This window comes from Numenius arquata, chromosome 18 (assembly GCF_964106895.1).
Source record: "Numenius arquata chromosome 18, bNumArq3.hap1.1, whole genome shotgun sequence".
In the NCBI taxonomy this organism is placed as follows: domain Eukaryota; kingdom Metazoa; phylum Chordata; class Aves; order Charadriiformes; family Scolopacidae; genus Numenius; species Numenius arquata.
Window position 1 is genome coordinate 693,319 of NC_133593.1, and position 27,109 is coordinate 720,427.

The following is a 27,109-nucleotide window of genomic DNA, read 5'->3' on the forward strand; positions in this document are numbered from 1 at the left end:
AAATTGTCCTGTCGGCAAAGCATGAGAAGAAGCCAACGTCTTCTAGCAGAACTCACCACTGACCTCTTGTTCTTTTGTTCTTTTCTAAAAATGAAATTGTCACGGAATGAAGCACCGAGGTCTGGATGCAGCCACCACACCTGAAGCTGCTTTCACTGCTCTGCCCCGTGGACACGACAGGGCAGTGTCGGCGCAGCTGCTCCCTGCAACCCCTCTGCAGAAGGTGTTCATTCAGCCCCCTGCCCTTCACTTCACATCTGGGAGCACCCTAACACGGGTCCCACCAAAAAGCAGAGAACAGGACTGTGGGAAGACACCCTGTGCAGATCCCCCAGGCTTGGTGGCACCCACAGGGAAGGGGTCCAGTGCCCAGACCCAGGGACTGGGGCTGCATGAAGCCACCCAGGCAGCGCAGGAGGGCTACGTGCACATCCAGCTCAGGTCTGGACAGGGTGTAACTGCGCTCAGGCACAGTACAACCCTGTGTAACCGCTTCCCGGTGCTGTCTCCTCTGGGATTAGGTCTCTGAAACAGGAGAGGCAAAGACTTTTCACTCCCAGAGCAGGCAGCTCACACCATGATGACAGGGAAGGCAGGCTCCTATATGAAGTGCTGCGCAGCATCCTCAAGGTGCAAGTGATTGGTATCATTTTTGCCTTTGCCCCGAACCCCCAGAAGAAGCATCACTGAATCTTTTGCTTTTTTAAGGAAAATGTATTTTTGTGAAAATAGACTTTATTATAATAAAATTTGATATTAAATAAAAACATACCGTATCACCAACACTCATGGACATTGTGCTGGCATCATTCATGTACCTCACATAACTGTCCTTCTCAAAACAAGTACCCACTGAAACATGCAAAGAAAGAAACACTGAAAAGGATAGAAACCATGTAGTACAAAACTCTCCGTGGCTTAGAAAGGGATGTGTCTTAACTCAAGGAACACATCATCTCATATGAAAATAGCTGCAAACTCTCCATCCCCAGCTCTGTTCTCCAAATGCTCCAGCTCAGGAGCAGCCCACTGAAACAGCCAAATAAAACTGTGAAAGAGGCAGACGAAAAATAAATACATAAATAAATAGATAGATAAATAAATAAATAAATAAATAAGGCGGAGTCCCCAGCCAGTGTGTGGTCAAGGTGAACCGGCCAGGAGCAGCCAAGAGCAGCTCACCCTACGGCAGAAGCATCGACCCCCGTCAGGGTATTGCTCCTTCCTCTGTGGGAACCCTCGTGCCGAAACGTGACTGAGGCAGCGTGGGATGCTCCTAGGCACAGCTGCGTATTTACAGGTTTACAGTACAAATAACTCACTCGTCAGCCCAGAGACAGCAAAGGGGGTTCACGGGAACAGAAAAGTGCAAATTTTCTTTGCAGGACGCGAAGGAGTTGACACAACCTCCTTTGGACCAGAGAAATACCAGGGTGTGTAGTACAAGGGATGTCTTCCTAAGGGGCCGGGGCTTTGCTGGGAAAAGCCATTTAGCTAACTTACAGCCAGAATATACTTTTAAAATTAAAATATTTACAGGAAACCGGTGCATTGAGGGCTGCATGGAGCAGGACACACTACTGTGGAGGTAGCTGTATCCTGGAGCTGAGGCCTCACACACACCCCAGTGCCATGACACTGTGTTCACAGCCACTGCCCATGCTGCACGGGCACCCACGGCCGGGCTCTCAGCAGAGACCACAGCGCACAGACCCACTGAAGAGTTTTCTCTATTCAACATACACTTTTTCCCCTATGAAAATACTCTAATCAACTTATTGCAGAAGGCTTCTCCTGAATTTTCAGTCCCTGTGTGTGTGGACTGCACAGGCAGTCTCTACAGAACAATAAATCCCTTGTTAATTTTTCTTACTGGACCCAAGTTTTTTGAAGAGCTTTTTTCCTTTGAAGAAGAAGCCTCTCTTCTTTTTACTCTGACCAGGTACATCACTGCATTTGAGAATGGCCAGCGATGCCTGCTCTGGACACTGCTCGCCCATGACAAGGCAGGAAGGTGGTAGAGTAGGAGGAGTTGGTGAGGAGTCGCTCTGATCAACAGACCCATCCGGACTTAACTGAGGGGGAAAAAGAGAAAACAAAAGAAAAAAAGCAGAAGTTAGAGCTGACAAAGGACATCACACCGACATAAACCTCAGCCAGAGAACCCTGCCTTCTCCCACCAGTCTGTCCCTCACCCTGCAAGGCTCAGCTCCTCCATGCAGTTGCAGATCCAGTCAGGAAGTTCCCAACGGATTTAAACTTTTCTGTACCCACTACCCAGACCCTGCCTGAGCTCAGATAGTCTGAAATTCCTCAACTTTGGGCTAACTTTGGACAGCAGAAAAGCCCCAAGTAGGACTTGGTGAAAGATACTGCTTCCCAGCTGAAGATGCTGTAAGTGAAGCACCTCCGTGAGAGCAGGGATGGACAGACACTGACGCATCCCTGTGCGCCTGGTGGGCTCCCAGCACACGCTGGGATGGAAGGCAGGACATTAAGAAAAACCCGATGTAATAAGAACAAGGGCAGTGCAAGACCTTCAGAAGCTCTGAAGGAGGCTGACTAAGCTGGGAGGCTTCTGCAACAGTAGCCATGGTCTGCCACGGTAAGAAGAGAAATTCGGGGTCTTGCAAGGCATCCATCAGATCTAGTCGCAGGAGGGGCAGAAGGCAAAGCCTGATGCTCTGCAGTAGCACCAATAATGGAGAAAAAGTTCATGATGGAGCAGGGCATGGAGAAGTCTCGGACCAAGCAGCACACAGCAACTGATGTGTTCCTAAGTCACCTGAGCACCTGAGAGCACTAACTGGGATCCACAGTCCCAAATGATGCACTTTATGCTGCTCCTTCTGGAAAGGTCTATTGGAAATCAGAAAGTGCCCTGGTCCTGGGCTCAGTTTGCTCTTCACAAAATACTAATGGCAGGTCAGTTCCCAGCAGCAGCCGTCTTTCCATGATTTCTTCTTGCTGGGTTTAGGCATCTGGACAGTGACCATTTCTGATGTGGCAGGGCAAGCTTTCCCAAGAAGCTACGAAGTTCACCAGGGAAGAAGCTCTGGGTTTCTGAGGCGCTGGAGAGCAGTTGTCCCACTGCCTTCTCTTCCACACAGCTTTCACAAACCAGCATCTCCCAAGCTCCCAGCTGTATCCCCTGTCTTGGCATTCCCCAAAACACAACATGACAGAAGCTGGAGTTGAAACATCATGCCTTCATCATCTCTCTGCTTGGGTCCCACCAAGTCAGGGAGAGTGGAGTGCATGTCCCTTCAGGGTCTGCAGGCAGCCACAGCTCCAAGAGGGGAGATGAGTTAATGACAGCAGCAGCACTGGGGAGGAAGCTCTACTGAAGAGCACAGACATTAGCCCTGCACAGCAAATGTGGAGAACCGGAGCAGCTGGAGTTCACTGGCAGGGGTGGACGTGGTCTGGTCGGGTCCCACACTCTGCCTGGGGGGAGCTGCTGAGTCCAGCAGATTCACAGACATAATGTTACTGCCACAGCAAGAGCACAGTCATACTTTTGTGTGCTGTGGGTTAGTTTATTTAAAGTTTCCTGGGGTCAAAAGCAAAACTCCTCTTTCGCCTTGCTGCTGTTTCAGGGGTGAAACACCTCCTGTGTGACCAAGAGCACAAAAAGCAGCTCCTCCTCTCACAGGTTGAAGTTCTGCTGCTGTATTCCAGTCACTTCTCTCTGCTGCAAGAAGAAAGCACTTCTGGTACAAGATGAGCAGAAACCTCTTCTGAAGTCACACTCAGTACATGCAACGCCTATAAGGTCAGCTCTGAGCAGACAGGAGCACAGTACTTTTAGGGAGCTCTGTCTTGGTGAGAATAGACAATCTCTCCCAACTCCAGAAAGTTGAGACTCAACTACTGTCTTACAGCAATGACTTTAAATCGTCTCAAGTCACAATGCCATCAGACTCCCTCTTACCTGAACTCAGGGTCTGTGGGTACAGGGACGGAGGTGTAACTCCTCTCCACCCCTCATCCTTACAGTAAACAGTACAGTGGCTGATTTTTCCTGAACTCACACTCTGTTTTCACTTGGAAATCTTGTTCCACACACTTTCAGAAGCACCTCTACGACTCTCCAGATACGCGGTGCTGTGTGGAAAAGCCAGCTACTGCCAAGGCCACACTGCAGAGGGCTCGATGGCACAGCCTGGACCATATGAAAGCTGCACTCTGCCAGCAAGATCCTCTCCTCCAACTAATGCTGCAGCATCAACTGCCATCTCCGTATCTCCTGGCTGCAGGCACATGCAAGATGCACACTTGGTGTTGATGGCCCAAGCACCAGTCAGGTCTGAAAACTCTAGAAATAAATCTGAATGAATCTAGATGAACCATTTCCAGCCCCTAATGCAAGATTTACAGAGGCAAAGAGAAGAAGTAAGCCAGATGAGGGTTAACTTGGTAGCCTACTATGTTAGCTGTGTGCGAAAGTAGGAATCCCTGGAGTCTGCTCCAGAGACTATTTATGCATTGTGCAATGAAGAATCCTTGGATAAAACGCACAAAAGCATTGGGCTGACAACAGAAGGGGTCTCACCAACACACAGCGAGTGATCTCCCCTACAAAGCTCAGGCCTTGTGCTGTCTGGCTCAGCAGTCCCAAAGGATGTAGAGCGATTGCGAAGGTCCCTGCACAGCCAGGGCAGCAGAGGATTGTTGCCCACCCACCACTGGGAACTGTTTTTCTGGCAAAGGTGGGACAGTTTTAGGGCAGTTCTGAAGTGGCCCAGCAAACCTCATAGAATTTCTCCTGTAGAGTGTAAAAGACTGCCTGCAAAACAAGAGGCAGGTACCCAGGCCAACTCACAAATGTCACAAATTATTTACTGTAATAAGGATTCCACAGCATCAACATCATTATCAAATAGCCAACAGTTAAGAGGAAGTGACTAACAGTTTCCTGTCTTTGTGGTCAAAAGTCCTGCTGATTCCCAGCCGTGGTACACATTGCCCAGGCAGCTTTCTACGCACAGAGGCACTCTCACCCACAAGCATGTGGAGATATTCTCAGAGGTCTCTATAAGACAGACAAGCAACAGAACCAGTTCACAGATTCATCTGGTAAGAGACAAATGATACTAAAATTAGGGTTTCTTCCCTAAGAGAAACATGAAGGAAAAACGGCTCTGTCAAGATCCTGATAAAATAAAAGCTGCTAGGGTTGATAAACAGAACAGTCACGTTAGTTTTCAGATGGCGGTTTTCAGTCTCAGGTATTATTGATTTGCTGTCTCAGGTATTACTGATTTGCACAATTTCAGGAAAACAATGCTTGAAATTAAGAAAAACACAGATCTCCTCCCCCTGTCCCCCAAAACAGGGGTCTCACCCCCCAGCCCCAGAATTGTTTCTTTAAGTGCTATCAAACAGAACAATTATCCACACAAGGTTGGTTTTAGGAACTAAATGTTACTACTTTAACTTGATGGCGTGCAGGGGTTTTTCAGGACTATGTTCAGGAAAGGGTAAAATCAAGAAGGAAAAAACCACAGGCTGAATATGGAGTGTGTCAGCCTGAGCAAGATCCTGCACAGGCTAAATGAAGCTTTGGTAAAACAGCCAGCTGAATTACAAAGCAGGTCTTTTCTAAACCTGAATATCCAGCACAGTCCCATCACGGTTCCCAAAACCACCAGATTTTTCCAAACAATTTTCCAAACAATTGCACTTCCTGTGCTGACCAGACTATGGCTTGTCTTTAATACAGAACCAATCATCTGGCAGGGAAAGGTCTGCCACCGGAGGATCTGAAGCTAACAGATTTGCTACCAGAGCCCCAAACCAGCCTGTCACACTACAAGGAAAATAAGGAGTAAACTGCAGGTGCAGGACCCTTGAATACACTCGGCTGGGTGGGAGATTGAAGAGATCTTCTCATACAAACTTACATGGTTGCTCTCTCTCTCTATGTATCATTCATATCTATCACTGGACTCTTCTCTTCCTCATTCTCTGAAGAAAAGAACCGTCACGGGTGCATAATACAGGCAGAAATAAATACATGAAATTAGAATCAAACACTTTCTGAAGATGCTTTACAATCAGTCTTTGACAGAAACTGCATATTACTGATGCAAAAATATTCGACAGCCGCAGCAGTGAAGCAATCGCTCTAAGTTGTGAGCATGCGCGTCTCAGGGCCCTGCCTTGTGATTGTAACTTCTTGGATACTCCTCTTTGGGTTGTATTTTTTATTGCTTAGTCAAATCCCCAAACATTGTCAGGTTGAAAGTTAAACTGCTTCACCTTTTTCAGTTGCCAGCATTTTAAGATTTGCTCAGAAATAATTCAAAATGATCCACCTTCCCCAGTTCAATTTGGAAAGTGAATTGTCCCTATTCTCAGGCCTTTGGCATTGCAGCAGGGAGAAGGGAAGGGTGAAGAACAGACAGGCTGGAAACATCAAATCCAAGAAGTTACAAGGGATTTAAAAATCACTCATGATCATGCCGGAGAAGCTTCTGTTAAGATCGGAACTACCTTTAATACAAGTCTAAAGCTCTGCCGTGATACCATGATGCATACGCATGTCCCTGGTGCGTGAGGTCTCAAATTCTGATGAATTTGAAGGGAGTCTGGTCTGCCCTGCTGTCTTTCGAAAGATTCAAACAATATTTCTCTAGAGGCTGCCAGGCACCTTTTGCCTTCGGTGATTTTTTGCATACTCCCCTCTCCCCCACCCCAAACAGCAGCTGCAAAGGTGCTTCTGTTTGTGCTGTATATGCCAACAACACACTACAACAAGCAAGTTCCTTAACTCTATGGAGTGAATGTGTCGCTGGGATTTGGGAAGCCCCAGGCATGGCTGTATCACTGTGGGAGTTCATTCCAGCTCAGGGATGGCCATTAGATTATTTATGTTTTACAGTGGGAGGTCTTCCTTCTGCCTCAGCCACCAGGTGTCCTGCCCACAGGCAGGGATGCTGCGACAGAGCCAAAAACTCAGTGGGCTCAGGTTCTGTCTCTCCTCGGTAATCACTACACATATATATATTCTATACGTACATTTAAGTATGTATGTATATAAATGTTTGCACATAATACAAGCTTGGTTATGAGCAGGGTAAATGTACCGCTTTTAAAAGAGGGCAAACATGGCCTTCACATTTGGAAGCTGCTTAGATGGATCCGGATTGCAAAGCCCAAGCAGGAGGCAGGACACACACAGAGCGCTGAGCCAGAACCACCCAGGGCAGGCATCCCGGTGACGCGGGGAGGCGGCGGGACAGGAGGCCATCTGCCACCGCACAGAGGCAGCCAACACAAAGTCATGCTTAGATAGTTAACGTGGATTGCCGCTGAAATAAAATTGGCTTAATCAACATCAGCTGAATTTTCCAAGTCCCCAGACTTCAGACTACAAGGAATGGATCGCTCATGGATCAATTGAGTACCAGAGCTGCTGTGCCCAGGGGAACCCAGCACCAGTGGAGAGCAGAGAGGAGAGCAGGGCAGCAGCAAGCCTCAGGGCAGCAAGTGGGAGCAGCTCCTGCTGCGGGCTCAGCAGCGGGGCGGGCAGGGCTTTGCTACCCTGTGAGGTCCGTGACAGAGACTGGGACACGGGAAGTCAAACTGGTGTCACAATTTCCTCACCGGTAAAACAGAAGAGAGGGATGCAAATAGGAATACTTGAAATAAGGGCAGATTTGTTGTATATGTCACCCTGTTTATCAGCAGAGTTCCTCTCTCTCACTTGCCCTTAATAAAACACCATTAGCTAAGCCAAACCCTTCACATTTGCAAGTGTCAGATCAGCTCTCTAAGCCCTGAAGGTTGCCTGAACTTCCCCACGGTTTCTGGGAGGACCCAGTCTGGGGGTGGAATAATGACCCCAGCACCTGAAACAGGCCCTTGTTGCTGCTGGCTGATGCTGGGGAGATGGGTTAGATCTGTAATAAGCTACACTATGAATTCAACCTGTATGAACCTTACTGGTTCAGGTCTCCTTTGGCACCCTCTGTTTCAATAGATGAGTAATTTGGGAAGAGCAAATCATTTGGAGACAGAAACTGAAGAAGGAAACCCACTCTGAATGCTTGTTTACCGCCAGGAAAGTCAGACCTGTGTAATCTCAGGGTTCTTAAACCCTGGTAGGAACAGCTAATTAACCTATGATTCCCCAGCATGGACCAACACTTATGGGCTGGGAGGAAAGGGACTGAGCATCCTAAACAGGTAAGCACAAGGGACCCAGACAACTTCTGAGTTTGGAAGACAATCCAGCACGCTACCCACAAACCTTATTTCTGAGTCAGGCCTGCCACCTGCTCTTCATATTCTTATGGCACCTTCTGGCACCAAGGCTCTAGTGCAAACCCTCTACCCACAAAGCCTGAAATGCCTGGAAGCAAGAGAAGAGGCTGCAGGTGAAGCCTAAGGGAGATCAGGCAGCATTTGAAGACAGAAACGGGAGGTGGGTACAAAGAAAAGGAAGAACTGAGCATGCTAAACAGGACAAGGAACACCGCAGAGAGCAGGAAAGCTAGCGTGGCACCAGTGGGGAGTTCAACAGAGGAGGATGCAGGGCCACTTCCTTAAGGGCTGGCTCAAAGCCAATCTGGGCCTGCTCTTACACACTTTTATAGGTCTGGCACCACTTGACGGTGCCAATAACCTCCCAGGAACTGAAGGTTGAATACATGCGAGCTGGGACCAAGCTGTGTCTCTCCCTGCCTCCCACCCTCTGGAATGACACAGCATACAAGGTCTGGGAGTGACCAGGGAGGAGCTACAATTTTGGTCTCACCTACTGAGGACTGACAGATGACTAAAATCTCCCACTTAAACATTTGTTTCAAAAATAACATAAAGCAAGGGGTTAGCTCAACCTTTGAATTCCCTGCATCTGTGGGATGCTTTCAAAGCCGTAGGATCCATTCCACAGATCTGTCTGGGAAACGACCCAATGTGTTTTGAATTTATCTGGAAGCACCTCGGATAGGATTAAGATATATCTAAACTCAGGATGGGTGGAAGAACATTGGTGTTTAGGTGTCCAGAACTCTTTGGCACGGATATGAGCATATCTGAGGAATTTCACATGTCTGGGGAGCTGGCTGAACTGCTTTGCTTGCAGCAGGATTCACCACTGACCCTTCTGGAGATCTAAAGAATTTGCTGGAGGGACCTGGGATGCTCCTTGCTCACCTGACCATAATGAGACTGAGGCCCCAGTGGATGTTGCTGCTTTGTGCCTCTTTTTTGCACTACAGCTAAGTCTTCAAGAATAGCGGCTTGCACTCCCCTCTAAACCTTTGAGCATCTCCCATGGGATGAACTGAGCGACATGCAATAATTTAAATGATTCCATCAGGTGCCGCATGCTGTGCAAAGCCCAATCTCCAGCCACACCACAGTTTGGGTGTCTGTACTATGCAGAGCCACAAAATCTTACCTGGCTCTCAGCACTCAGTGGAAAATCTTCTTTATCTTTTGAATGAATTTCCTCAACCATGCCTCCATCCGAAGTCACAGCTTCCAAGAAGTTAGATGGGACAAGCCCTCTCTGCTGGTTCAGCTCTCCCTGCAAGATCAACATGCATTTCTCACATCAGGTTTCCTGGCTGATGAAGAAGTAATAAATAGAGGAGCGGTCTCACAGCTAGGTTATGGTCTGAGAGAAGCCCAGGAACATGCTCAGGTTGGGAAGATCCTCAGCAAAGTTCATGATTCACATTCTTGCTTAGTTGTGGAACAATTTAGAGTGCAAAAACACAGAGGAGAGTAAAGGAACACAAGCTGGCAGCAAGCCATGACAAGTCTCTTCCAGCAACACGCTCCCTTTTACAATCTCAAAAAAATTTCCACTGCTATCCCAGACGCAACTGGAACATGACTGTGCCACAGGCTCTCTCAAGGCACTTGATTTGCTCTGGTATTTATTTATTTTTTTTAAAGAATGAGGTCCTACTGGTACAATGCCTGTAGGAATTGTCTCTGTGCTCACTAAGGTCCAGAGCTGCAAACCAAGCTTGGCTGTATTTCTAAAAAATTGTCTCCGGTTCAACAGCAGGTGGTTGGGTGAGACAAAACCAACCTCAGCAATGTTGTTTGGTCACCACTAAAGAAATCAAACAGAACTTTTCAATTTCAAAACAATTCACAATGATCCCCCTCCCGACTTTACCTGGAGCTGAACCTCAACTTTGACGTGTGAAGATACACTGCTTTCTGTGCAGTAAAAGGTGGAGGATCCAAGAGCCAAGGATGGTGTCTAGCACACAGCTCCTTGGCAAGCACAGTAAATTAAACAGATGCCAGTACTTATTGAAGTGTGGCCAGATGGGGGTGATCATACATTTTTATTCTCATGTAATCATTTTAGCCTCCTGCCCTGGATGAGACCACGTGTCTGAGTGCTCGGTGACAAATCACCTTGTAGCAGATGCTGATTCAGCTGATGTATGTACAGAAAAATGCACCCTAGGCTTCAGGAAACCTGCAGTCAAATTATGCCAGGACATAAACTGAGAACCATTTGGATATTGTGTTTACAGGAGAAGCATGGACTGCTAGAAACAACCTGCCCTGCACTAAACAGATACGGGTTTATTTTTTTTCCAGTAGCAGAATATTTTGTTCCCTGATTTGTGCTCTCCTGCCACTAGACGGACTCCCACGATTTCAGATGTAGCCACAGGACCTTCCCAACCCCTGTACTTACGTAATAGAATCCATCATCGTCCATGGACCCAAACACAGTGATAACGTCCCCTGCACTGAAAGTCAGTTCAGCCTGCAGAGAGCAAGAGAACAACGATCACAGGAGAAGCACTGCAGGAATTTCTCACCAGTAACACAAGGTCACCCAGGGCTTCTTGCACAATCTCAGGGGGGAGGACGGGAGGCCACAGTGTTAAGACTTGCAGGACCAGGATGCAGAAGAGCAACCAAAGTGGGTAGCTGTGGAATTAATTGCTAAGGAAGCATTTCATAAATTCACAGAATCACATAATAATATGGGGTCGGAAGGGACCTCTGGAGATCATCTAATCCAACCCCCCCTGCCAAAGCAGGTCCACCCAGAGCAGGTTGCACAGGAACGTGTCCAGGTGGGTTTTGAACGTCTCCAGAGAAGGAGACTCCACAACCTCTCTGGGGAGCCTGTTCCAGGGCTCTGCCACCCTCACAGGAAAAGTCCCTCCTCATGTTGAGATGGAACTTCCCATGTTCAAGTTTTTGCCCATTACCTCTTGTCCTGTCACTGGGCACCACTGAAAAAAGACTGGCCCCATCCTCCTGACACCCACCCTTCAAGTATTTATAGGCGTTGATCAGATCCCCCCTCAGTCTTCTCTTCTCCAGACTAAAAAGACCCTCAGCCTTTCGTCATAAAAGAGGTGTTCTAGGCCCCTAATCATCTTTGTAGCATCATTAAGACAGGAGCAAAGTCTGTTTCTTAAACCAATTTTGAAAGGCTTCAAAATAGTATCTACCACCCGTTCCGGAAAGGTATGTTGAGAACAAGCTGAACAAGCACCAGAAATACCTTTAATTTCTTTAAATGCAAATACTAAATCCCACTCCCTTGGATGAGCCTGTTCTGTATGCAAGGCTCAGGGATTAGTCACTAGCAGGAATGCATACAAATGGGAAGATTTGAGCTGGAAACAGAACATTGCTGCACAACACACGTGACCCTTCACCATCAGATCCGTCTGTCCTGTCAGCCACCTCAGCATGCCCTCCATGGAGCACAAGACTGAAGACAAAGGTCTACATAATCTCTTCTAATGGAAGGAACTGCCCAGTTACAGCAAGAGAGCTGCTCTAAGATAAAAAAGGTGGAATCTCCAAATAGGCCGTGTCCCACTCAAGACACACTGGTTTATATGCACTTCACAGAGTGTTAGCTGGAAGGGACCTACATCTAATATATTTACCTTATTATATCCCTAGTACTCTATTTATCTCTGGAGGCTGCAGGTTCCTCCTGTTGGCTGTGAATTACTTTGTTCTAGCAGAAAAACACTTGGAGGGAACTTCACTCCCAGACACAGAGTATGGCACAGCTGATGCTGCTGTGCCTGGGTGCGAGTTCCAACAGCAGCCTCAGAGCAACACAGGTGACCGCATTTTCTTGGAGTGCAAACGGGGAACATCTCCAACAATGCAACAGAACTGCACCAGCTTGTTTCAATAATTTCACCTCTGTTCACAGGAAAGGCTCTAAGGAATACCAAATCACTGCAAAAAGTAGTCATATTGTTGACAAGGGCTAAAAAGTGTTCTTTGGCCAGATGTATGAGTGCCTATACGGATGCTGGTTGATAGACGCTCTCACTGGATCTCTCCCAAAATAACCCACCATCCTTAAAACATTCTGTCCTCAGAGGCAGGCTGTCTTGCTCATCAGATACTCAGTTTGGGAGGCTACCATTACCTGAACTGTGCCACCTCTTGGCCATACGCTCCTTTCTAGATGCATGGAAAGAATCTGATCCCAAACCCCATGTTTATGTTTGCTCAGAGTAGACTAACGCTGCTAGGGAGAGAACAGAGCACGTTCCAATTTAGAAAGTCTTTTTGCAGAAAGGATTCTGCATTGCAATCTTTCCACCTGAAACAGACTCATCTACAAAAACACTGTTTGGATTATATAGAGGCAATCCCTGAAAAGAGGATCGCTCCATTAAATTGGAACTAAGTCTTCTTGCTTGCACAAAGACCTACCCAGGCAGTTAACACAAAAGACACGCTCACCTAAAGTATCACAAGTCCATTCACACTCCTGTGGGTGGGTGCCCTGGATCAGTTGCTAACACAGGGGCTGCTTCCTCCTGCCCCAAAACTGCTAAATCCTGTCTAAGCACTAGAGGATGCTACGAGGCCACAAGATGCTCACCAAGTTTCACTGAGACACATACCAAAAATCACTAGGGCTATGTCACTTCACGTTCTCCACAGATAACTGAACGCTGCTATCAGAGAATGCAGGAGAGAATCTATCAGCAAACTCTATGACTTCAGCCAATCTCTTTTAGCAGTTATATTACCAAGCTATAATCATCTTGGTTTTGATCAAAATGCTAAGTATCTTGGGATAGAAGTAAAAAGAGAGAAGAAAAAGAAGCCTGTAAGAGGAGTGAGCAGGTGGTTGTTACCTCTACATCTGCATTTGGAGAGCTCTCCTTGGGGTTATAGTCGAACACAGCCACCATACGTCGAGGAGTCAGCAGTTCAGCTTCAAAGTCCTGATGCTTCTGGCCTGCAGGACAAAAATAAAGCAAAATAGTCTGAGCTGGAAGCTGTAAGACAAAATCCCAAATCACAGCAACTCCTTCGGTGTTCTTGGAATGGACTGAGCAGAAAGAATACTAGGGGGAAATTGACTGGGGAGAGATCTTAGAGGCCCCAGGTAAAGCAGTTTTCTCATCTCCTGTATCACCTCACAAGCACAGAACTGGGGATATGTCCCCATTCCAGCACCCTGGTGTCCTGTCTATATATACAGGAATGTTTTATTTTATGTTTCCTACTTATACACACACACATATATATACACACACACAGAGGACAGCAGTCTCTTCACAGTGTCTTGAATAGACATTTCTAATCCCTCCAAGCCATGCTCTGGTATCGAGCTACAAAATTTATCCTCCAAGTGCCAGGGGAACAGCAAGAGCCCCGGGCAGCATCGGCTGGGACAAAGGCAAGAGCAGGCCTCGCCACCCAGGGAACACACTGCATTTTCACAACCACCTGCCTGCTCAGCCCCGTTTATTACAGACCTGCTCCGAGTCTGCAAACACAAAATCTGGTGTTACAGAAAACACACATTGTCCAGTCCTTTATCTTATGAATTTAATTGCTGCTTCGGGCCAGAACTGGAGGGTGTTTAAAGGGCTTTGGGGGTGTTTGAAGGGCAAGCAAGGGGTTTGAAGGCTTGGCCTCCTAGACATCAACAGCTGACGGTGCACCCAAGCAGAGTGAGCTTAGGTCCTTGCATTTTAGGGACCTTGGATTTTAAGGACTGCAGCATCAGATGAGGGAGAGATTTTCCTGCTCCTCCAAAGCACAACCATGCATGCCTTCCACCTACAAACACCCCCTGTTTAGTCAAAAAACCACTACTAAATAAAAGAACTAAACCTCTTATTTCCTGAGACTGACTGTTTTCTCACAGTGCTCTGAAGGAGCACTACAGGGTCTTGCATTGGCTCTTGACTGCAGAATGCATCTGTATTACGATCATGCAAACGTATCACCCCTCTTCTCCGTAAAAAAGAGCAAATCTCACCTGGCTGAGACTTGTATTTTTCCTGTTTATCCAGCCCTGCTGAGGGAAGAAAATGTCTCATCAGTGGGAGCTCATCTTTCAACAGTGACCACACGACATAACTGACAAACAACAATAAAAAGAACAAAGACCGAGGCAGCAAACCACAGAAGCAAACTGTTCATGCAACTCAAAGTCTACGCCAGTAACCATGACTGAGGGACGTAACAAGAAGCAGAGGTCAAGCTCCAAAACTATAAAAGACACCACTGTTGTTAAAAACTTAACACCAGCACAGGGATGGGCTCTCTTTCCACTTCCTAGCAGTTGTACAGAGACAAACAGCTGAGGATCCTGTAAGCAAGTAGTAAAAATTCAGTGCAGACTGTAACCCTAACGCAGAAATCAAAGAGGAAGCAGTGGGTGACACAGACCTTTCTTGGAGCGTCTGGGTTTTGGAGGAGGGACGGTTTGGCGGCGTGGAGGTGGAGAAAATGTGCCATTTCCTTAATAAAAATCCAAAAAAGCAAATAAATAGACAAGAGAAACAGACAGTGAATGGAAAGTGAAAAGCATCTTGAAGAGTGACCAAGCAACAGAGCAGCATGACGTGCTTCCCCTGGGAAGCAGACACCGTGATTCCTATGGGCAAAACCCAAATCTCCGTTTCTCTTATGTGGACTCAGATGAGGCATGATCCACATCTCAAATACACACAGAAACCCACATTGTATTTATGCCCATTAGCCATACCACAGTGCACAGCAGACAAACTTCCCTGCACTTTATCTTTTAGAAGCATCATCATAAGGATAAAATAAAACCTTGTACCATTGACACCTGAAAAAAGCCAGGTGAGGTGCAGCCAGTAAACTCCCTTGGGTGGGAAGGGACCCTGGGGAGGTCTCCAGCTAAAGCTTCTGCTCTTAGCAGGGTCAGTACTGGACGGGTCCCCAGATGAGCCTGCAGAAGGAGTTCCCAAACCAACCCCTCCAACACATTTTCTTAGTTATAAGGCCATAACATGGGTTTATGGGGACAGGTAACACCAGAGGTACACAAAGCCTGGCTGCCCAAGGACACAAGGTTCACTCTCTGATGCATGTGTAATGTCACCACCCTCCTGAAAACTTTCAAACACACTATGTTTCATGAAGTCTTCAGAGCTAGTAAGTTCCTTTATTCTTCGGAGAGAAAGCAGCGGAGCAGGAGACAGAGAGCCTTGCGCATCCACACAGGGACAAAGGGCACCACAGGCATCCAGCCATCTCTGGGCACCAGAGGACACACGCAGAAGAAACATTATGAATGTGTCGTGTGAAAAAAAGCCTTACTCGAATCTCTTCTCTCCCTAGACAGGAGAGAGGCCAAAGGACACAAACCTACCAAAAAATCACACAGCCACAAAGTGAAAGTTTTGCCCCCTGTGCTCCTTGGGATCAACCTTCCAGAGATCCACATTTCGGAGCTGGGCCCTGACAGCCCCTCAGCCTCTCAGGCTGGATACTGGGTCTCACAGCAGAGAAATGGAAAGAAGTTTGATCCTTCTGTTTCTTTCATTTTTTTTTTTCCTTTTATTGTTTTTCCTCCACTTCCTGTGAGAGGAGGTGAACAGCTCAGTCAATGTCAGGGCTTCTCTTTGCCCCCCCGAGCACCCATCAGACCCAGGCTTGTGCTGCTTTACCACGCTGAAGAATTTCCTCTTGTTTTAACAAGTGGAGCAGGTCAAATAATTGCCACTGGTGGCAGAGAGTACACAGAGAGGTGCTGGATGAGAGCTGGGAGGAACAAGGGACAGGCGCTGGGACCACTGTGTGTTGCCAGCAGTCTCGGGGCAACCACAGCCGCTGAACTGCAGCCTAACGCAGCCCCAGCTGATGATGGCTGCACAGCCCTCGGGAGGTTCCTCTCCTCTGAGTCCACGAGTGGGAAGAAACAGGAAAGTCTCTGCAGCGCATAAAGCACAAACCACCTACTTCAGAGAGTGAGTAAGGAGCAGCCCAAGGACCAGGTCTGCTCCCTGTACACTCCTGCCTGCCTGCCTGCCTTCCTGCCTCACACCCTTCCCCACAAGTGTCTTCCCATCCTTCTCCATTCCCAAGTCACAGACTCTCTCACCCAAGAGCAGGGTCACCCCTACAGATTCCAATTACAGACTCGCAAAACAAAGGAGAGAACACAGAAGTGAAAACTCTTGTTCACATCCTTCAGCTGCTCTTCAGACTTTTTTGATTCCCCTTCTCTAGTGAGGTTCAGCCTCTCACTCTCTGCGCTGAGTTCACAGACATGACACCTCAAGCACAGGAGCAGCTCCAGCTCACGCAGCCCGGGGCAGGGCTGTGTTCAGGGGTGAACTGAGACCTCAGAGCACCTGCCTCACTCATCCACCGAGACCTCCCTACTTCCTACTGCAACGACCACTAAACAAGCCTTCAGACCCTGGGGACCAGCCTGGGGACCAGGCCCTGCACTGGCCACACAGCTCGATAGCATGACTGAGCTTTCCACATTTCAACAAAGAAAGATGCTGACAATAGCACAGCACGTGTGTAAAGGAGATACAGTACCTACGCTCTCCACCGGTGTGTCGGCAGGCAGGAACCCTTGCTTTAGGAGCTGCTTCTTGATTTCATTATTCTCCACCTGGACTTCTGACACCATGTTGCAGGGGATGTACCCCTCCCTTCCCGCACATTCACCCCGGTAAAAGCCATCAGCGTCCTTGTCTCCACACACCTGCAGGGGAAGAGACAGGCCAGAGACTGTTTGTGCTACAGAGACTGAGATGCAGAGAGAAATGAGAAAGAGAAGCTAAGGAAACTCCTAAGATGAAGGAAGCTCTGCCTCCCAAGGTTTATGCTGTCCCTTGAACATCAGACGGATCCATACAGAGTAGGAGACGTCCACTAAGGTGTGCTCTTACTTTCAGGATCTGTCCCTCCTTAAACGGGAGCTCTTCTTCTGCTGCATCAGGATTAGGAGACATAGAAACGGGATCGTAGTCAAAGAGAGCTACAAATATTCTAATGTCATCATCTTTAACAGAGGTTTCTGAAGCAGTGCTCCTTGGAGGACCTGTGTGCAGACAGGGGACACAACAGAGAGACTGTCAGTGCCATCCCCTGCCACAGCCCTGCACAAACACTGCCTGTAGCCTCTCCCCACCACTCCCAACAGCCTCCCCCTCTCCTGCTTCCCAGCTCTCTCCCCCCCTGCCCACTCACCTGGGCTTGAGAGCAAAGGTTTCTGCATTTGGCTTCTTCTCATGCTCTTGTTCCCCCTCCTGCTGGGAGGCTGCCAGGCGGCAGAGCCAGGCAGCTCCTGGCCCCTCAGATCTTTGTTACCAGACGCCTGCAACAGGAACCACCAGAGAGTTAGGAGCAGCCTCCGCCTTGTGACTCACGTGAGCAGAGCTCAGCCCAAACAAAGAGCAGTGCATCCAAATGCAACATTCCTCTTCAGGGACACCAGAGCTGGAAATACCAAGGGAGTTGGAAAACAGGACTAAGCACAGGCAGGCACCCTGCCAGGCACCAGAGACGTGCCCTTTGGTGAGTGTGAGGATGCGGGAAAGGGCATTTCGAGGGGAGGCAATGACAGAGTCATCATCTACACAAGCTTTCACAAATCAGCTTATTTCACCAGGGATTTTCATTTGGGTCCCACAGCCTCCTGCCGTGGGGGAGGAAGACCCAGTGTGAAAAGGAATACTGCATCGGTGACACTCGGTCAGTTAGCAGGAAAAGCAGAAGCAGCTAATACAAGAAAAGCCACGGAGCAGCACAGAACTACAGAATCTCTCAGATATTCTTCCAGACAATCCTAGGGGAGGGTCCTTTTTCTGGACAACACCGAACAAAGCGAGATACAGGCAGGCCAGGGAAGCAGAGGGAAGCTAACGCCACTGCAAGCTGCTTCAAAGCCAGAATAGGAAAAGTCACCCAACCCTTTTGTGCAAGGAGGTGCTATGTATCCCCTTCGAAGGATGTTCGAGCCTCCTTCTCCAGCCAGGTGACTTACAGTCCAGCTCCCAGCCCTGCTCCTCAGAACTGCTCTCACATCTCAGCGCCTCCTTCTCCTGGCAGAAGAATCGCAGGCGCCGGCTCGGAGCCCCAGCCCACTCCATATTCTGCTCTTCCATCATCTCCAGTCTGGTCAGGTCCCTTCTGCTATCCATGTGGGCAACCTCAGATTGACTGGAGCAATCACTCCAGTCCCCCTGGCAGCTCTGGGACCTTTCTGGCCACCGCCTGCTCTCAGGGGGGGATGCACAGGTCGAATCCTGATCATCTTCGGAGTCGTATTCAATGTCTATTTCCAGGCTCCTGGAGCTGGAGCAGTGTGTTGCCATCACAGCAGGTTCTGCAAGCCCTGAAACCGCTGCTTTCCTGTGGCTTTTTCGTAAGGTGCCTTGTCTGGCACGACTGTACATATCAAACCCCTCCTTACCAGCAGCACTGCTCACAACGTCCAGCTCCTCCCTGAGGCTCGGAGCTCTGTACAACCTGCCTCCCATCGGGCTGCAGTTGCCCAGCAGACGACTGCAGTGCTCCGTTAAATCACTCTGTCTCTTCCTACCCATCTCAGGCCGACTCCGGATCTTCTCTCGATAATTATTTCCCTTCTTCTTACTCCAAGCAGGACTTGCCCCAGTCCCAGACTTCAGATCATTCTCCCAGTTCCAGTTTGCCGCCTTCTGACTCCAGGCCAGCTGGACAAAGGTGGGATTCGCACTGTCGCCATCCCCTCTGTTCTCCTTAACACCATGCTCCTCCCGCCGAGGCTGAGAGGACAGATCCATGGAGGTATTACTCCCATCTGCCTTTAGAAATGGCTCCTTGACGTTGAGCGGCTTCTCTGTCCTTCCTGAATGGCAGGTAAGCGTTTCCAAGGAGTCTGGAGGGTCTGCCTTTTCCTCCATAACACACTTCTCATCCTCATCTTCATCCTCATCCTCAGTCACTTCAGGGATGCTAAACAATTTCTTGCTATGGTTCTTCTGAAGCGGGAGCTCTAGTATTCTCTCCAGAATCTCCTCATCGCTGTCAGTATCACAAAGATCCATCTGTACCCAGCCCCCGAGAAAAGCCACAGCCAGGACAAGCAAAGGGAAAAAAAGAGGAAAGAAACATTAAAAAGAGAGGCAAAGTTACAGCCGATTCCCTCCCAGCACAGCAGTATGGAGCGGCGACGGTGGTCTGCAGCGAAGCAAGGGTTGGAAGCAAAGGAGAGCAATGGGTCTTCTGGCAAAAGACATTCAGATGAACCAGCAATGCAGCGGAAAGCGAGAACGGCCAATGCATGGAAGAGCTCCCTCCCAGCCTTTCCTCTACACACACAGCTGTCTGCAGCACCCTCCACCCTGCCCACTCGATTCCCCACAGCCTCAGCGTGCCCAGCTTGGGATGACAGGACACAGCTCCTCACTGCACCTGGAGCTGATGGGGTCTTCCCCCCTGCAGGGACGAGTCTCGCAGCCTGTGCTCACACAAGGACCCACAGTCCTCCCCCACCTCTCTGTCCTCGCACTGGAACAGAAGGAAGTGATCCTGTGCAGCAAGACACCTCTTGGAGATGTTGCTGCTGTGGGAGGACCTTCCCTAGGCCCTTCCCATCACCTGTCAAGGTCCAGCCCTGCAGTATTTACTGTTTGCAAATCCAGGTGAGCAGAGCTGCCACAAATACACATGAAAACCCTTTACCTTCAAAGGGGTCACACAGACTTGTATCTCACTTGCAGCTGAGTAAGAGCCTACCAGGTTACATAAAACTTTTGGGAAAACACTGCTGAATTTTAGAATTTGCCTTGGACCAGCTGTAGAATTTATGTTTTGTCTCTTACTACATTTACACTAAAATAAAAAGGTAGAATCCCAGATGCATAGTGCAATCAAGGTTGGAAGATACCTCTGGAGGTCTCTTGTTCAAATCCTGAAAAAGTTGGCTGAGGAGTCTTGAGATCACCCAAAATGTTACTAAATATGCAGAATCCTAGAGAAGAGCCCTGCTGAGACCTGGCTCGTTTCACTCACCACCTTCCTTCACTCCGTAAGGCAGCATTGGGAGCTCTGTGCCCTAAAGCTTCCCGCCTCTGATGCTCTCTCCCCATTCAGCATCTTGTCACACTCAGACCCTCAACTTGTCACTGCCAGAACAGGAAACAACCACTTTATCAGGTCAAGAAGCACCAGTTTGCTCAACTCAACAGGATGTGCATAGGGTTTTGGTGTTTCTTTTTCAGAAAAAAAGAAAAAAATCAAAACTGTTCAGGCAAATAAAACATCCAGGAAAAAGAGACAAAGAACAGTGTTCTTGACTGTTCTTATTTCCTCTTTTCTCCTTCCAGGGAAACTGTTTTTCTTCCATTTTGTTCCAGTGCAATCCCAACCCTGGAAGCCCTTTCAAGAACTCCTTCCCAGGCAGCCCCAGCATCTCCAGCCACCAGGCTCTCCTGGGGCTCCTGACACTGCAGATCCAAGCTCCCCACCCAGGACGCAGAACCCCCTTCAGAAGGAGAAGAGGAGCAGCAGCAAATCTCCTTCAGAATCATTACACTGTCTGCTACTGGCCATTTAATGCTCACCAGACCCCTCCCGTCTGTGCTGCAGACATGGGTCAGCATTGACAAACCACAGATGTTCTTTGGTCGCATGAAAAAAATGGGGGTGCTTTCCTGCTATCCAGGCATATCGCAATTCTTGCAAATCTGTCTCATTTCTCAGTCAACCTCAATACTTTCCCTCGTGCGCATTCATCTCAACTGCTGTAATTTGTATAATTTCATACCACTTTCCACTCGTGCAGCTTTAAGCAAATCCCCTGTCACACACACTAACTAGCTTTAACTGTGCTAACGTGAATTAACACGATCACTCACAGTTCAACTCAACCAGTGTTTCCCCACTCGCAATATTTGAGCTCAAAGCCATGGCTCCGCTTGTCCAAGCCGTCTGTTCCTACACACAGCACCAAGGGCTAAGCAAAATAATCTGCACTAAGTTATTCACATCCAGGACCGGTTGCAGGGCTGAGGCCAAAATATTCCTGTATTGCCTTAGGAGAGAAGGTGGCTTGGCACAGGATCTACAGATGGGTGGTCTTTACAGGCTCCTGTGCGCTCTCTGGTTATATCTGTATTAAGAACTTGATCAATAGGATTGATTTTTAACCCTGGGTTCGGAAGTTCACATTACATGGTGTGTTTTTCCAACTAATTAAACCCTGGGTGCACTCATTACAAACACACACCCTTCCGTCTCGCAAAGAACTTGCGTTTTCACTAGTTTATGACAACACCGGGAGTAAAAGCGGAGCAGGCAGGCACTTCACCAAGCACTGGGCTCAGCCTGGCAACTCCTCCTGTGAGCTGATGGCATGGGATGGCTGCACTGGAGCTCCCCGCAAGCATTACTCTGCTCCCAGTTACCTTTTCCCCATTCTCCCGGTAACATGGCTCTCTCTGCTCCCATTTCTTCTCTTCCAGAGCTTCTGAAGACAATTCATCTTCTTCCTCCTCTTCCAAAATATCTGAAAGGTCAGAACTACGGTTGTGCTCTGCAAAAAGGGTCAGCTGTCGTCTTCCCACTTCAGACATTTTTTCTTCTTGCTATTGAAAAGCAAAACAGATTTCCTCAGCCCTCTCAGGCACTCTATTTCAGCAATAAAGTAGCATTTTACCTTTCTCTAGTACAGATAGATCTAAAGTGTGAAATAAACTGGAAATAAATGCCCAGAAAATAAACTGGGCATCACCCAATGCAGCAACTGGCACGTGTGTACACACACACCCCCCAAAACTGGCAGACACGTTTTATGGCCTGCAGAAGAACCGTACTGTGCCAGGCTGTAAAACCAAGGGGTGTCACATACAATCCACATCCCTCCACGGGCAGAGACATTCAGCCAAGGTTACACAAACCTCTCTCTTCACTCTGGACATCTCTTTCATCACCTCCTGGCCAGGGGACAACCTCAGGAACTCCTGACAGCTGCTCCCACCCGCACTCGTGTCTCTGGAGGTGCCCTCTATCCCCTCAGCCTGGCCGGGGGAGGGCAGAGGCTCTGGGCTCAAGTGCTTCTCCTTTTCCTCTTTCTCTCTTTCAGTGCTGGGGTCTTTTGGCAGCTCTTCCACAGAGCAGGCATGACAGGTCTCCATACATATCTTCAGACTGCTGTCAGATGGGCTTTCCAGCTCTGGCGCTTTGGTTACAGATTGCTCCATCTGGGAAACAAACCAAAAAAAGATCATTGCAAACAATGAAACCTGGGAGAGATGTCATCCGATACGTGTGAACCAAAATGGGGACCTTACCCCCAAAAACTCTCTGAGAGAAACACCACGCATTCTCTGTCGTTGGCATATGAAGATCTTGGCAGGCAATTTGGAGCTGGGAAGGTTGGCCAGCTCTGGGACAAACCCCTCCCTGCCATTAACTGCAAGTACACACGTGGTATTTCCACTGCTGCGGCTGTGGCCACTGCACATGGCTCACGTTAGTCACAGAAGTGTATCAGCAATAACCAGTTTTAGAGCCACAAGAAGAGCCCAGCCTATACAACAAGGCCAGTTCCCACTCTCGTGTGCCAGAGGAATGTCCTACAGACCAGCCTGCAGGCCAGCTTGAGCTGAGGACACTACCCCAGTGCTTCTTGGAGCTAGTAAGGGCTGTGAAGAAAAGGCGAAGTAATGAAGAAGGGTGTACACAGAGAGTCGAACTGCACAGACTTGTGGTTAGGTCACCTAGTTGGATTACAGAAATTTTAAATTTTGGTCCGTTTTTCAGGCAGTTCAGTCTGGTGTTTAAGAAAACCTCTGGGAAATGGAGGAGTGAAGTCCAGGAATGAGGAGGGTAAGGCAGGTGGGCCTTCATCAGCCACACCTTTCTGTAACTCTTACTCTAAATTAAGGCAGCCTCCACCGTATTTGCAATGGAGCATGACCTTGTCCTTACACACCAGGCATGCTCTGAAAACATTTACAGGATCAGAGCCCTGGGGAGATTTAGATACCGCAGTGCCCAGTTTCTAAATGTCCCCTGGGCTCAAGAAAAAGGCAGATGGGTCTCGCTCTCATGTTTAATCTGACAGCTCAGATCCTTCTGCCCTGTTTCTCTTTGTTGACAGTCAAGTAAAGACACACATTCTGAGCAAGAAGGATCATTTGCACCCTGGAAGCACCCATTTCACTCCACTGACTCCAAGCAACCCACCCATGTGTAGCCATCTGCACTGGACATCTAACTGTGGGCAAATCAAACACAACAGCTGACCTAAGGTACCATGAGCAACAAATAACCAGAGGCTGAAGAATGATTATTGAAATTTTGGACTCAACATCTCAATTCTTCTGTGTATTTACCTGGCCTTTGGTCTTGGGCCCACACAGCTGCCAATGCTCCAGCAATTATCAGAAGTCTTCCCCACTTTTGTCTAACCCTGAGCCCTTGCAAACCACGATCAATAAGAACATGCTGAATTTGGCAGTCTGAAGCATTCCCTTGAATCTCCGATGTTAAAGGTCAGAATGGGAAAAAGATCCTTTTTCCTGACAATATGTCACACCCCAAGATCCACTTCCCTCCTGTCACACAGCAAGTACATTATAGATCATTTACCTGTTTTCTTATTGGGCTCTCCAACATCATAGAATAGTTTGGGTTGAAGGGACCTCAAAGATCATCTAGTACAATATCCTCACCGCTGTCCTAAAAAAACCCTGAAAACACTCACCCACCCTACAGGATTCCAAATACCCAACGTCATGACAGCTTGCCAGCTCTTCTCCAGACTTGGCTACCTCGCTGTGCAGTCCCTACAGTGCCCCGTCGTGCCAGAGCGCCTACTCTGCTTTGCGCAAGCCCACCAGACTGGAGAAGACCCCTTCAGGACAGAGCACAGCAATGACAGACTAACATGGACATCGTCATCAGTGGGAACATCCTTTCCACCTTCAATCTCTGCTGAATTCTTGCTTTCCTGACTCTGTTCCTGCTCTGCCTGCACACACGAGACCAAGCCATGAGTTTCACCTGCCCTCCCAGGTACACAACAGCACCCAATGTCCCTGCTGATTTGCTGAGTTGGACCAGACCATGGCCCAAAGGCAACTGTGTGTCACAGAAAGAGAAAAATGTTCAACAGCATTTCATTCCCCAAATGATCCACTCTCCTTCCTGGCACACCCGTACTGGGCAGGAGATGTCAGCTCTTACCTGCGCCTCCATCCCTTTGCCCAAGACTTGCAACTCCACTTCCCTTGGAAGGACCAGCTCCATGCCCTCGCTGGGGAGCGCGATGCTGCCAGCTTGCTGAGGAGGCACCGTCAGGCATTGCTTGTCTCGTGCAGCATCCGATCCCTGTGGGGAAGTGCCTGGAACCTGCGCTGAGGAAGCACTGGGAGAGGAGAGGTGCGGCAACGAAGAGGCTTTCTCTGGCGGAGATCGCGCCGAGCCGTTGTGGCTGGAGGAGAGATCAGTCAATTTGGCATCTGAGCTGTCAGTGGGAGCTTTTTGTTGAAGCAGGGGTGCAGCTGTCTGGTGCCTGGGTGAGCTGCGTGCAGGCAGAGAGCCCCGGGGCTCTCCTCGGGGCAGTCTGGAGGTAAAAGTGGTAGAAACAGTAGAATCTGAAGGTGAAGACCGGTGAGAGGCTTGCAGCAAGACTGAGGAAATCTGGGCTGGAACTGAATCCACTGACTCCCCGTACAGAGACATCGTTCTCACAGAAACCTCCCGGCACACCTGGAACATCTGAAGCTGGGACAAGTCCACCAGAACGCTCCCAGCTGTTGGAGAAGTAACTTCTATCGCCTGCAAGCAAAAAAACAGGGAGCAATTATTTATTGTGTGCAGCTCAGCCCTTCTGAGAACAACAATTCCTGAACCGAAAGTTAACAACTGTCCCCAAAGCTCTTGACAGCAGGCGTGCAGGATTCCCACACTTCTGTGATTCCTTCTTCCCTGATTGTGCAGAATGATATGGAGTTGGAAGGGACCTCTGGAGATCATCCAGTCCAACCCCCTGTCAGAGCAGGGTCACCCAGAGCAGGCTGCACAGGAACGTGTCCAGGTGGGTTTTGAATGTCTCCAGAGATGGAGGCTCCACACCCTCTCTGGGGAGCCTGTTCCAGGGCTCTGCCACCCTCACAGGAAAGAAGTTCCTCCTCATGTTTAGATGGAACTTCTTACGTTCAAGTTTGTGCCCATTACCTCTTGTCCTGTCACTGGGCACCACTGAAAAAAGACCGGCCCTGTCCTCTTGACACCCACCCTTTAAATATTTATCAGCACTGATCAGATCCCCCCTCAGTCTTCTCTTCTCCAGACTAAAAAGACCCAAATCCCTCAGCCTTTCCTCATCAGAGAGATGTTCTGGTCCCCTAATCACATTTGTAGCCTCCTCTGGACTCTCTCCAGCAGTTCCCTGTCCTTCTTGAACTGGGGAGCTCAGAACTGGACACAGTGCTCCAGCTGTGGCCTCCCCAGGGCAAAGTAGAGGGGGAGGATGACCTCCCTTGACCTGCTGGCCACAGTCTTCTTGATGCAACCCCAGGATGCCATTGGCCTTCTTGGCCACAAGGGCACAGTGCTGGCTCACGGTCATCTTGTTACCATAACCATTTGAGAAACAGGACTTTCTATAAAATAAGGCTATATTCCCTCCTGCTCCAGGTTTTAACTCTCCTTGATCCCTATGCTTTAAAAGGTCATCCCTTTTTTTGGCCTCCCTTTTGCCTACCTTCCCAGACTCCTCCTTTTTTGATCTGTGTAAAGGAAAAGACATTTCCATGATAACAGAGTAATTATCCAACACAGCACGACTGTTTTGCATTGTGCTCCTTTAAACAACTGTGTTTTGCCTCTCCCACGGCCAATAGCACAACATCATATGTGCAGAAGACCACAGGCCACTTTTAATACAGAATATCCTTGGAGGTTCTTTACCAGTATTAGTACTGGACCCTGGGGTGTTTGTACACCTCTCCCTTAGCCTGTTCCTAATTTAAGAAAGGGATGGAGAACTACACCTCACTCCTCACAGTCCAGAGACAAGCCCCAGGTAGTGGCAAGGCTGTGTACTTCTCTGTCCATGCTCTGTGAACTCATTGCTTATTGAGATCACTGCTTCCCCGAGGACTGAGCCAGTGCCTGGGCTGAGACAGAGGAGGCTGACGCTAATTGTCCCTTTTTGCTAGTTAAGGGTCCTGCCACAGAAACCTTCCTACCTTAGTTATACCAAGAACCCATCAAAAATCTGGACAGATGTCTTTTTTGGTGTGCATCAGTCAAAACAAACAGACCAAGCATTGTCCCTACTCTGATATTATTCCTTTCCATGCCACGGACTATGGCTGCCTGCTCATGGCATGCTTACTTTTTGAAGCCCCTCTCCATATTTTATCTCATATTGTCAATTTTTCCATATTTTCTACCTTCTCCATTTTTGTCACTATCCATTTCCTACACAGAGTGCGTGGGAAGATTGTTTTTGAAAGGTGGCGGTTTTTTATTGCTCTTCATTTTAACCAAACCACAACTTTTGGGTATAACACCAGTGACAGAGAATAGCTTGTCGGGTAGCTCTCTGATGGGCACCACTGACACTATACCTCTTCCCACCCAGGTTTCAGACAGGCACACTGGAAACATGGCAGATGGAAAACACCGTAATACCAGCGTTAAAAATACACAGGAAAGATAATCAACAGCAAGGAAGAGCTTAGAAACAAATTACCAAACTAAGCAGTCTAACAAGGAATGAAGAATCTCCCTACTGAAAGAGCATGAAACACCGTTCAACCATCGTGGTTGCATTCTGCTGTTACTGAAAGCCTGGGTAGGAGACACACAAGTCTGGATCAGCCGTACATTACCAACC

The 27,109-nt window shown here is 48.5% G+C and overlaps 1 protein-coding gene across 1 annotated transcript in view; it reads right to left on the minus strand.

The window, feature by feature from the left end:
- Positions 1-705: 705 nt before the first annotated feature.
- TSPOAP1 (TSPO associated protein 1) overlaps positions 706-27,109 on the minus strand; it is a 70,431-nt gene continuing 44,027 nt past the window's right edge. Inside the window, exons 19-31 of the mRNA XM_074160464.1 lie at positions 24,448-25,041; positions 22,155-22,457; positions 21,663-21,842; positions 18,183-19,301; positions 17,461-17,587; positions 17,160-17,311; positions 16,804-16,972; positions 14,671-14,742; positions 14,258-14,296; positions 13,122-13,225; positions 10,682-10,753; positions 9,413-9,541; positions 706-2,075 (exon numbers count right to left, since the gene is read on the minus strand). Of these exons, the coding sequence (XP_074016565.1) occupies positions 1,860-2,075; positions 9,413-9,541; positions 10,682-10,753; positions 13,122-13,225; positions 14,258-14,296; positions 14,671-14,742; positions 16,804-16,972; positions 17,160-17,311; positions 17,461-17,587; positions 18,183-19,301; positions 21,663-21,842; positions 22,155-22,457; positions 24,448-25,041 (3,276 nt within the window). The 3' untranslated portion in view covers positions 706-1,859. The remainder of the gene's footprint in view (positions 2,076-9,412; positions 9,542-10,681; positions 10,754-13,121; positions 13,226-14,257; positions 14,297-14,670; positions 14,743-16,803; positions 16,973-17,159; positions 17,312-17,460; positions 17,588-18,182; positions 19,302-21,662; positions 21,843-22,154; positions 22,458-24,447; positions 25,042-27,109) is intronic.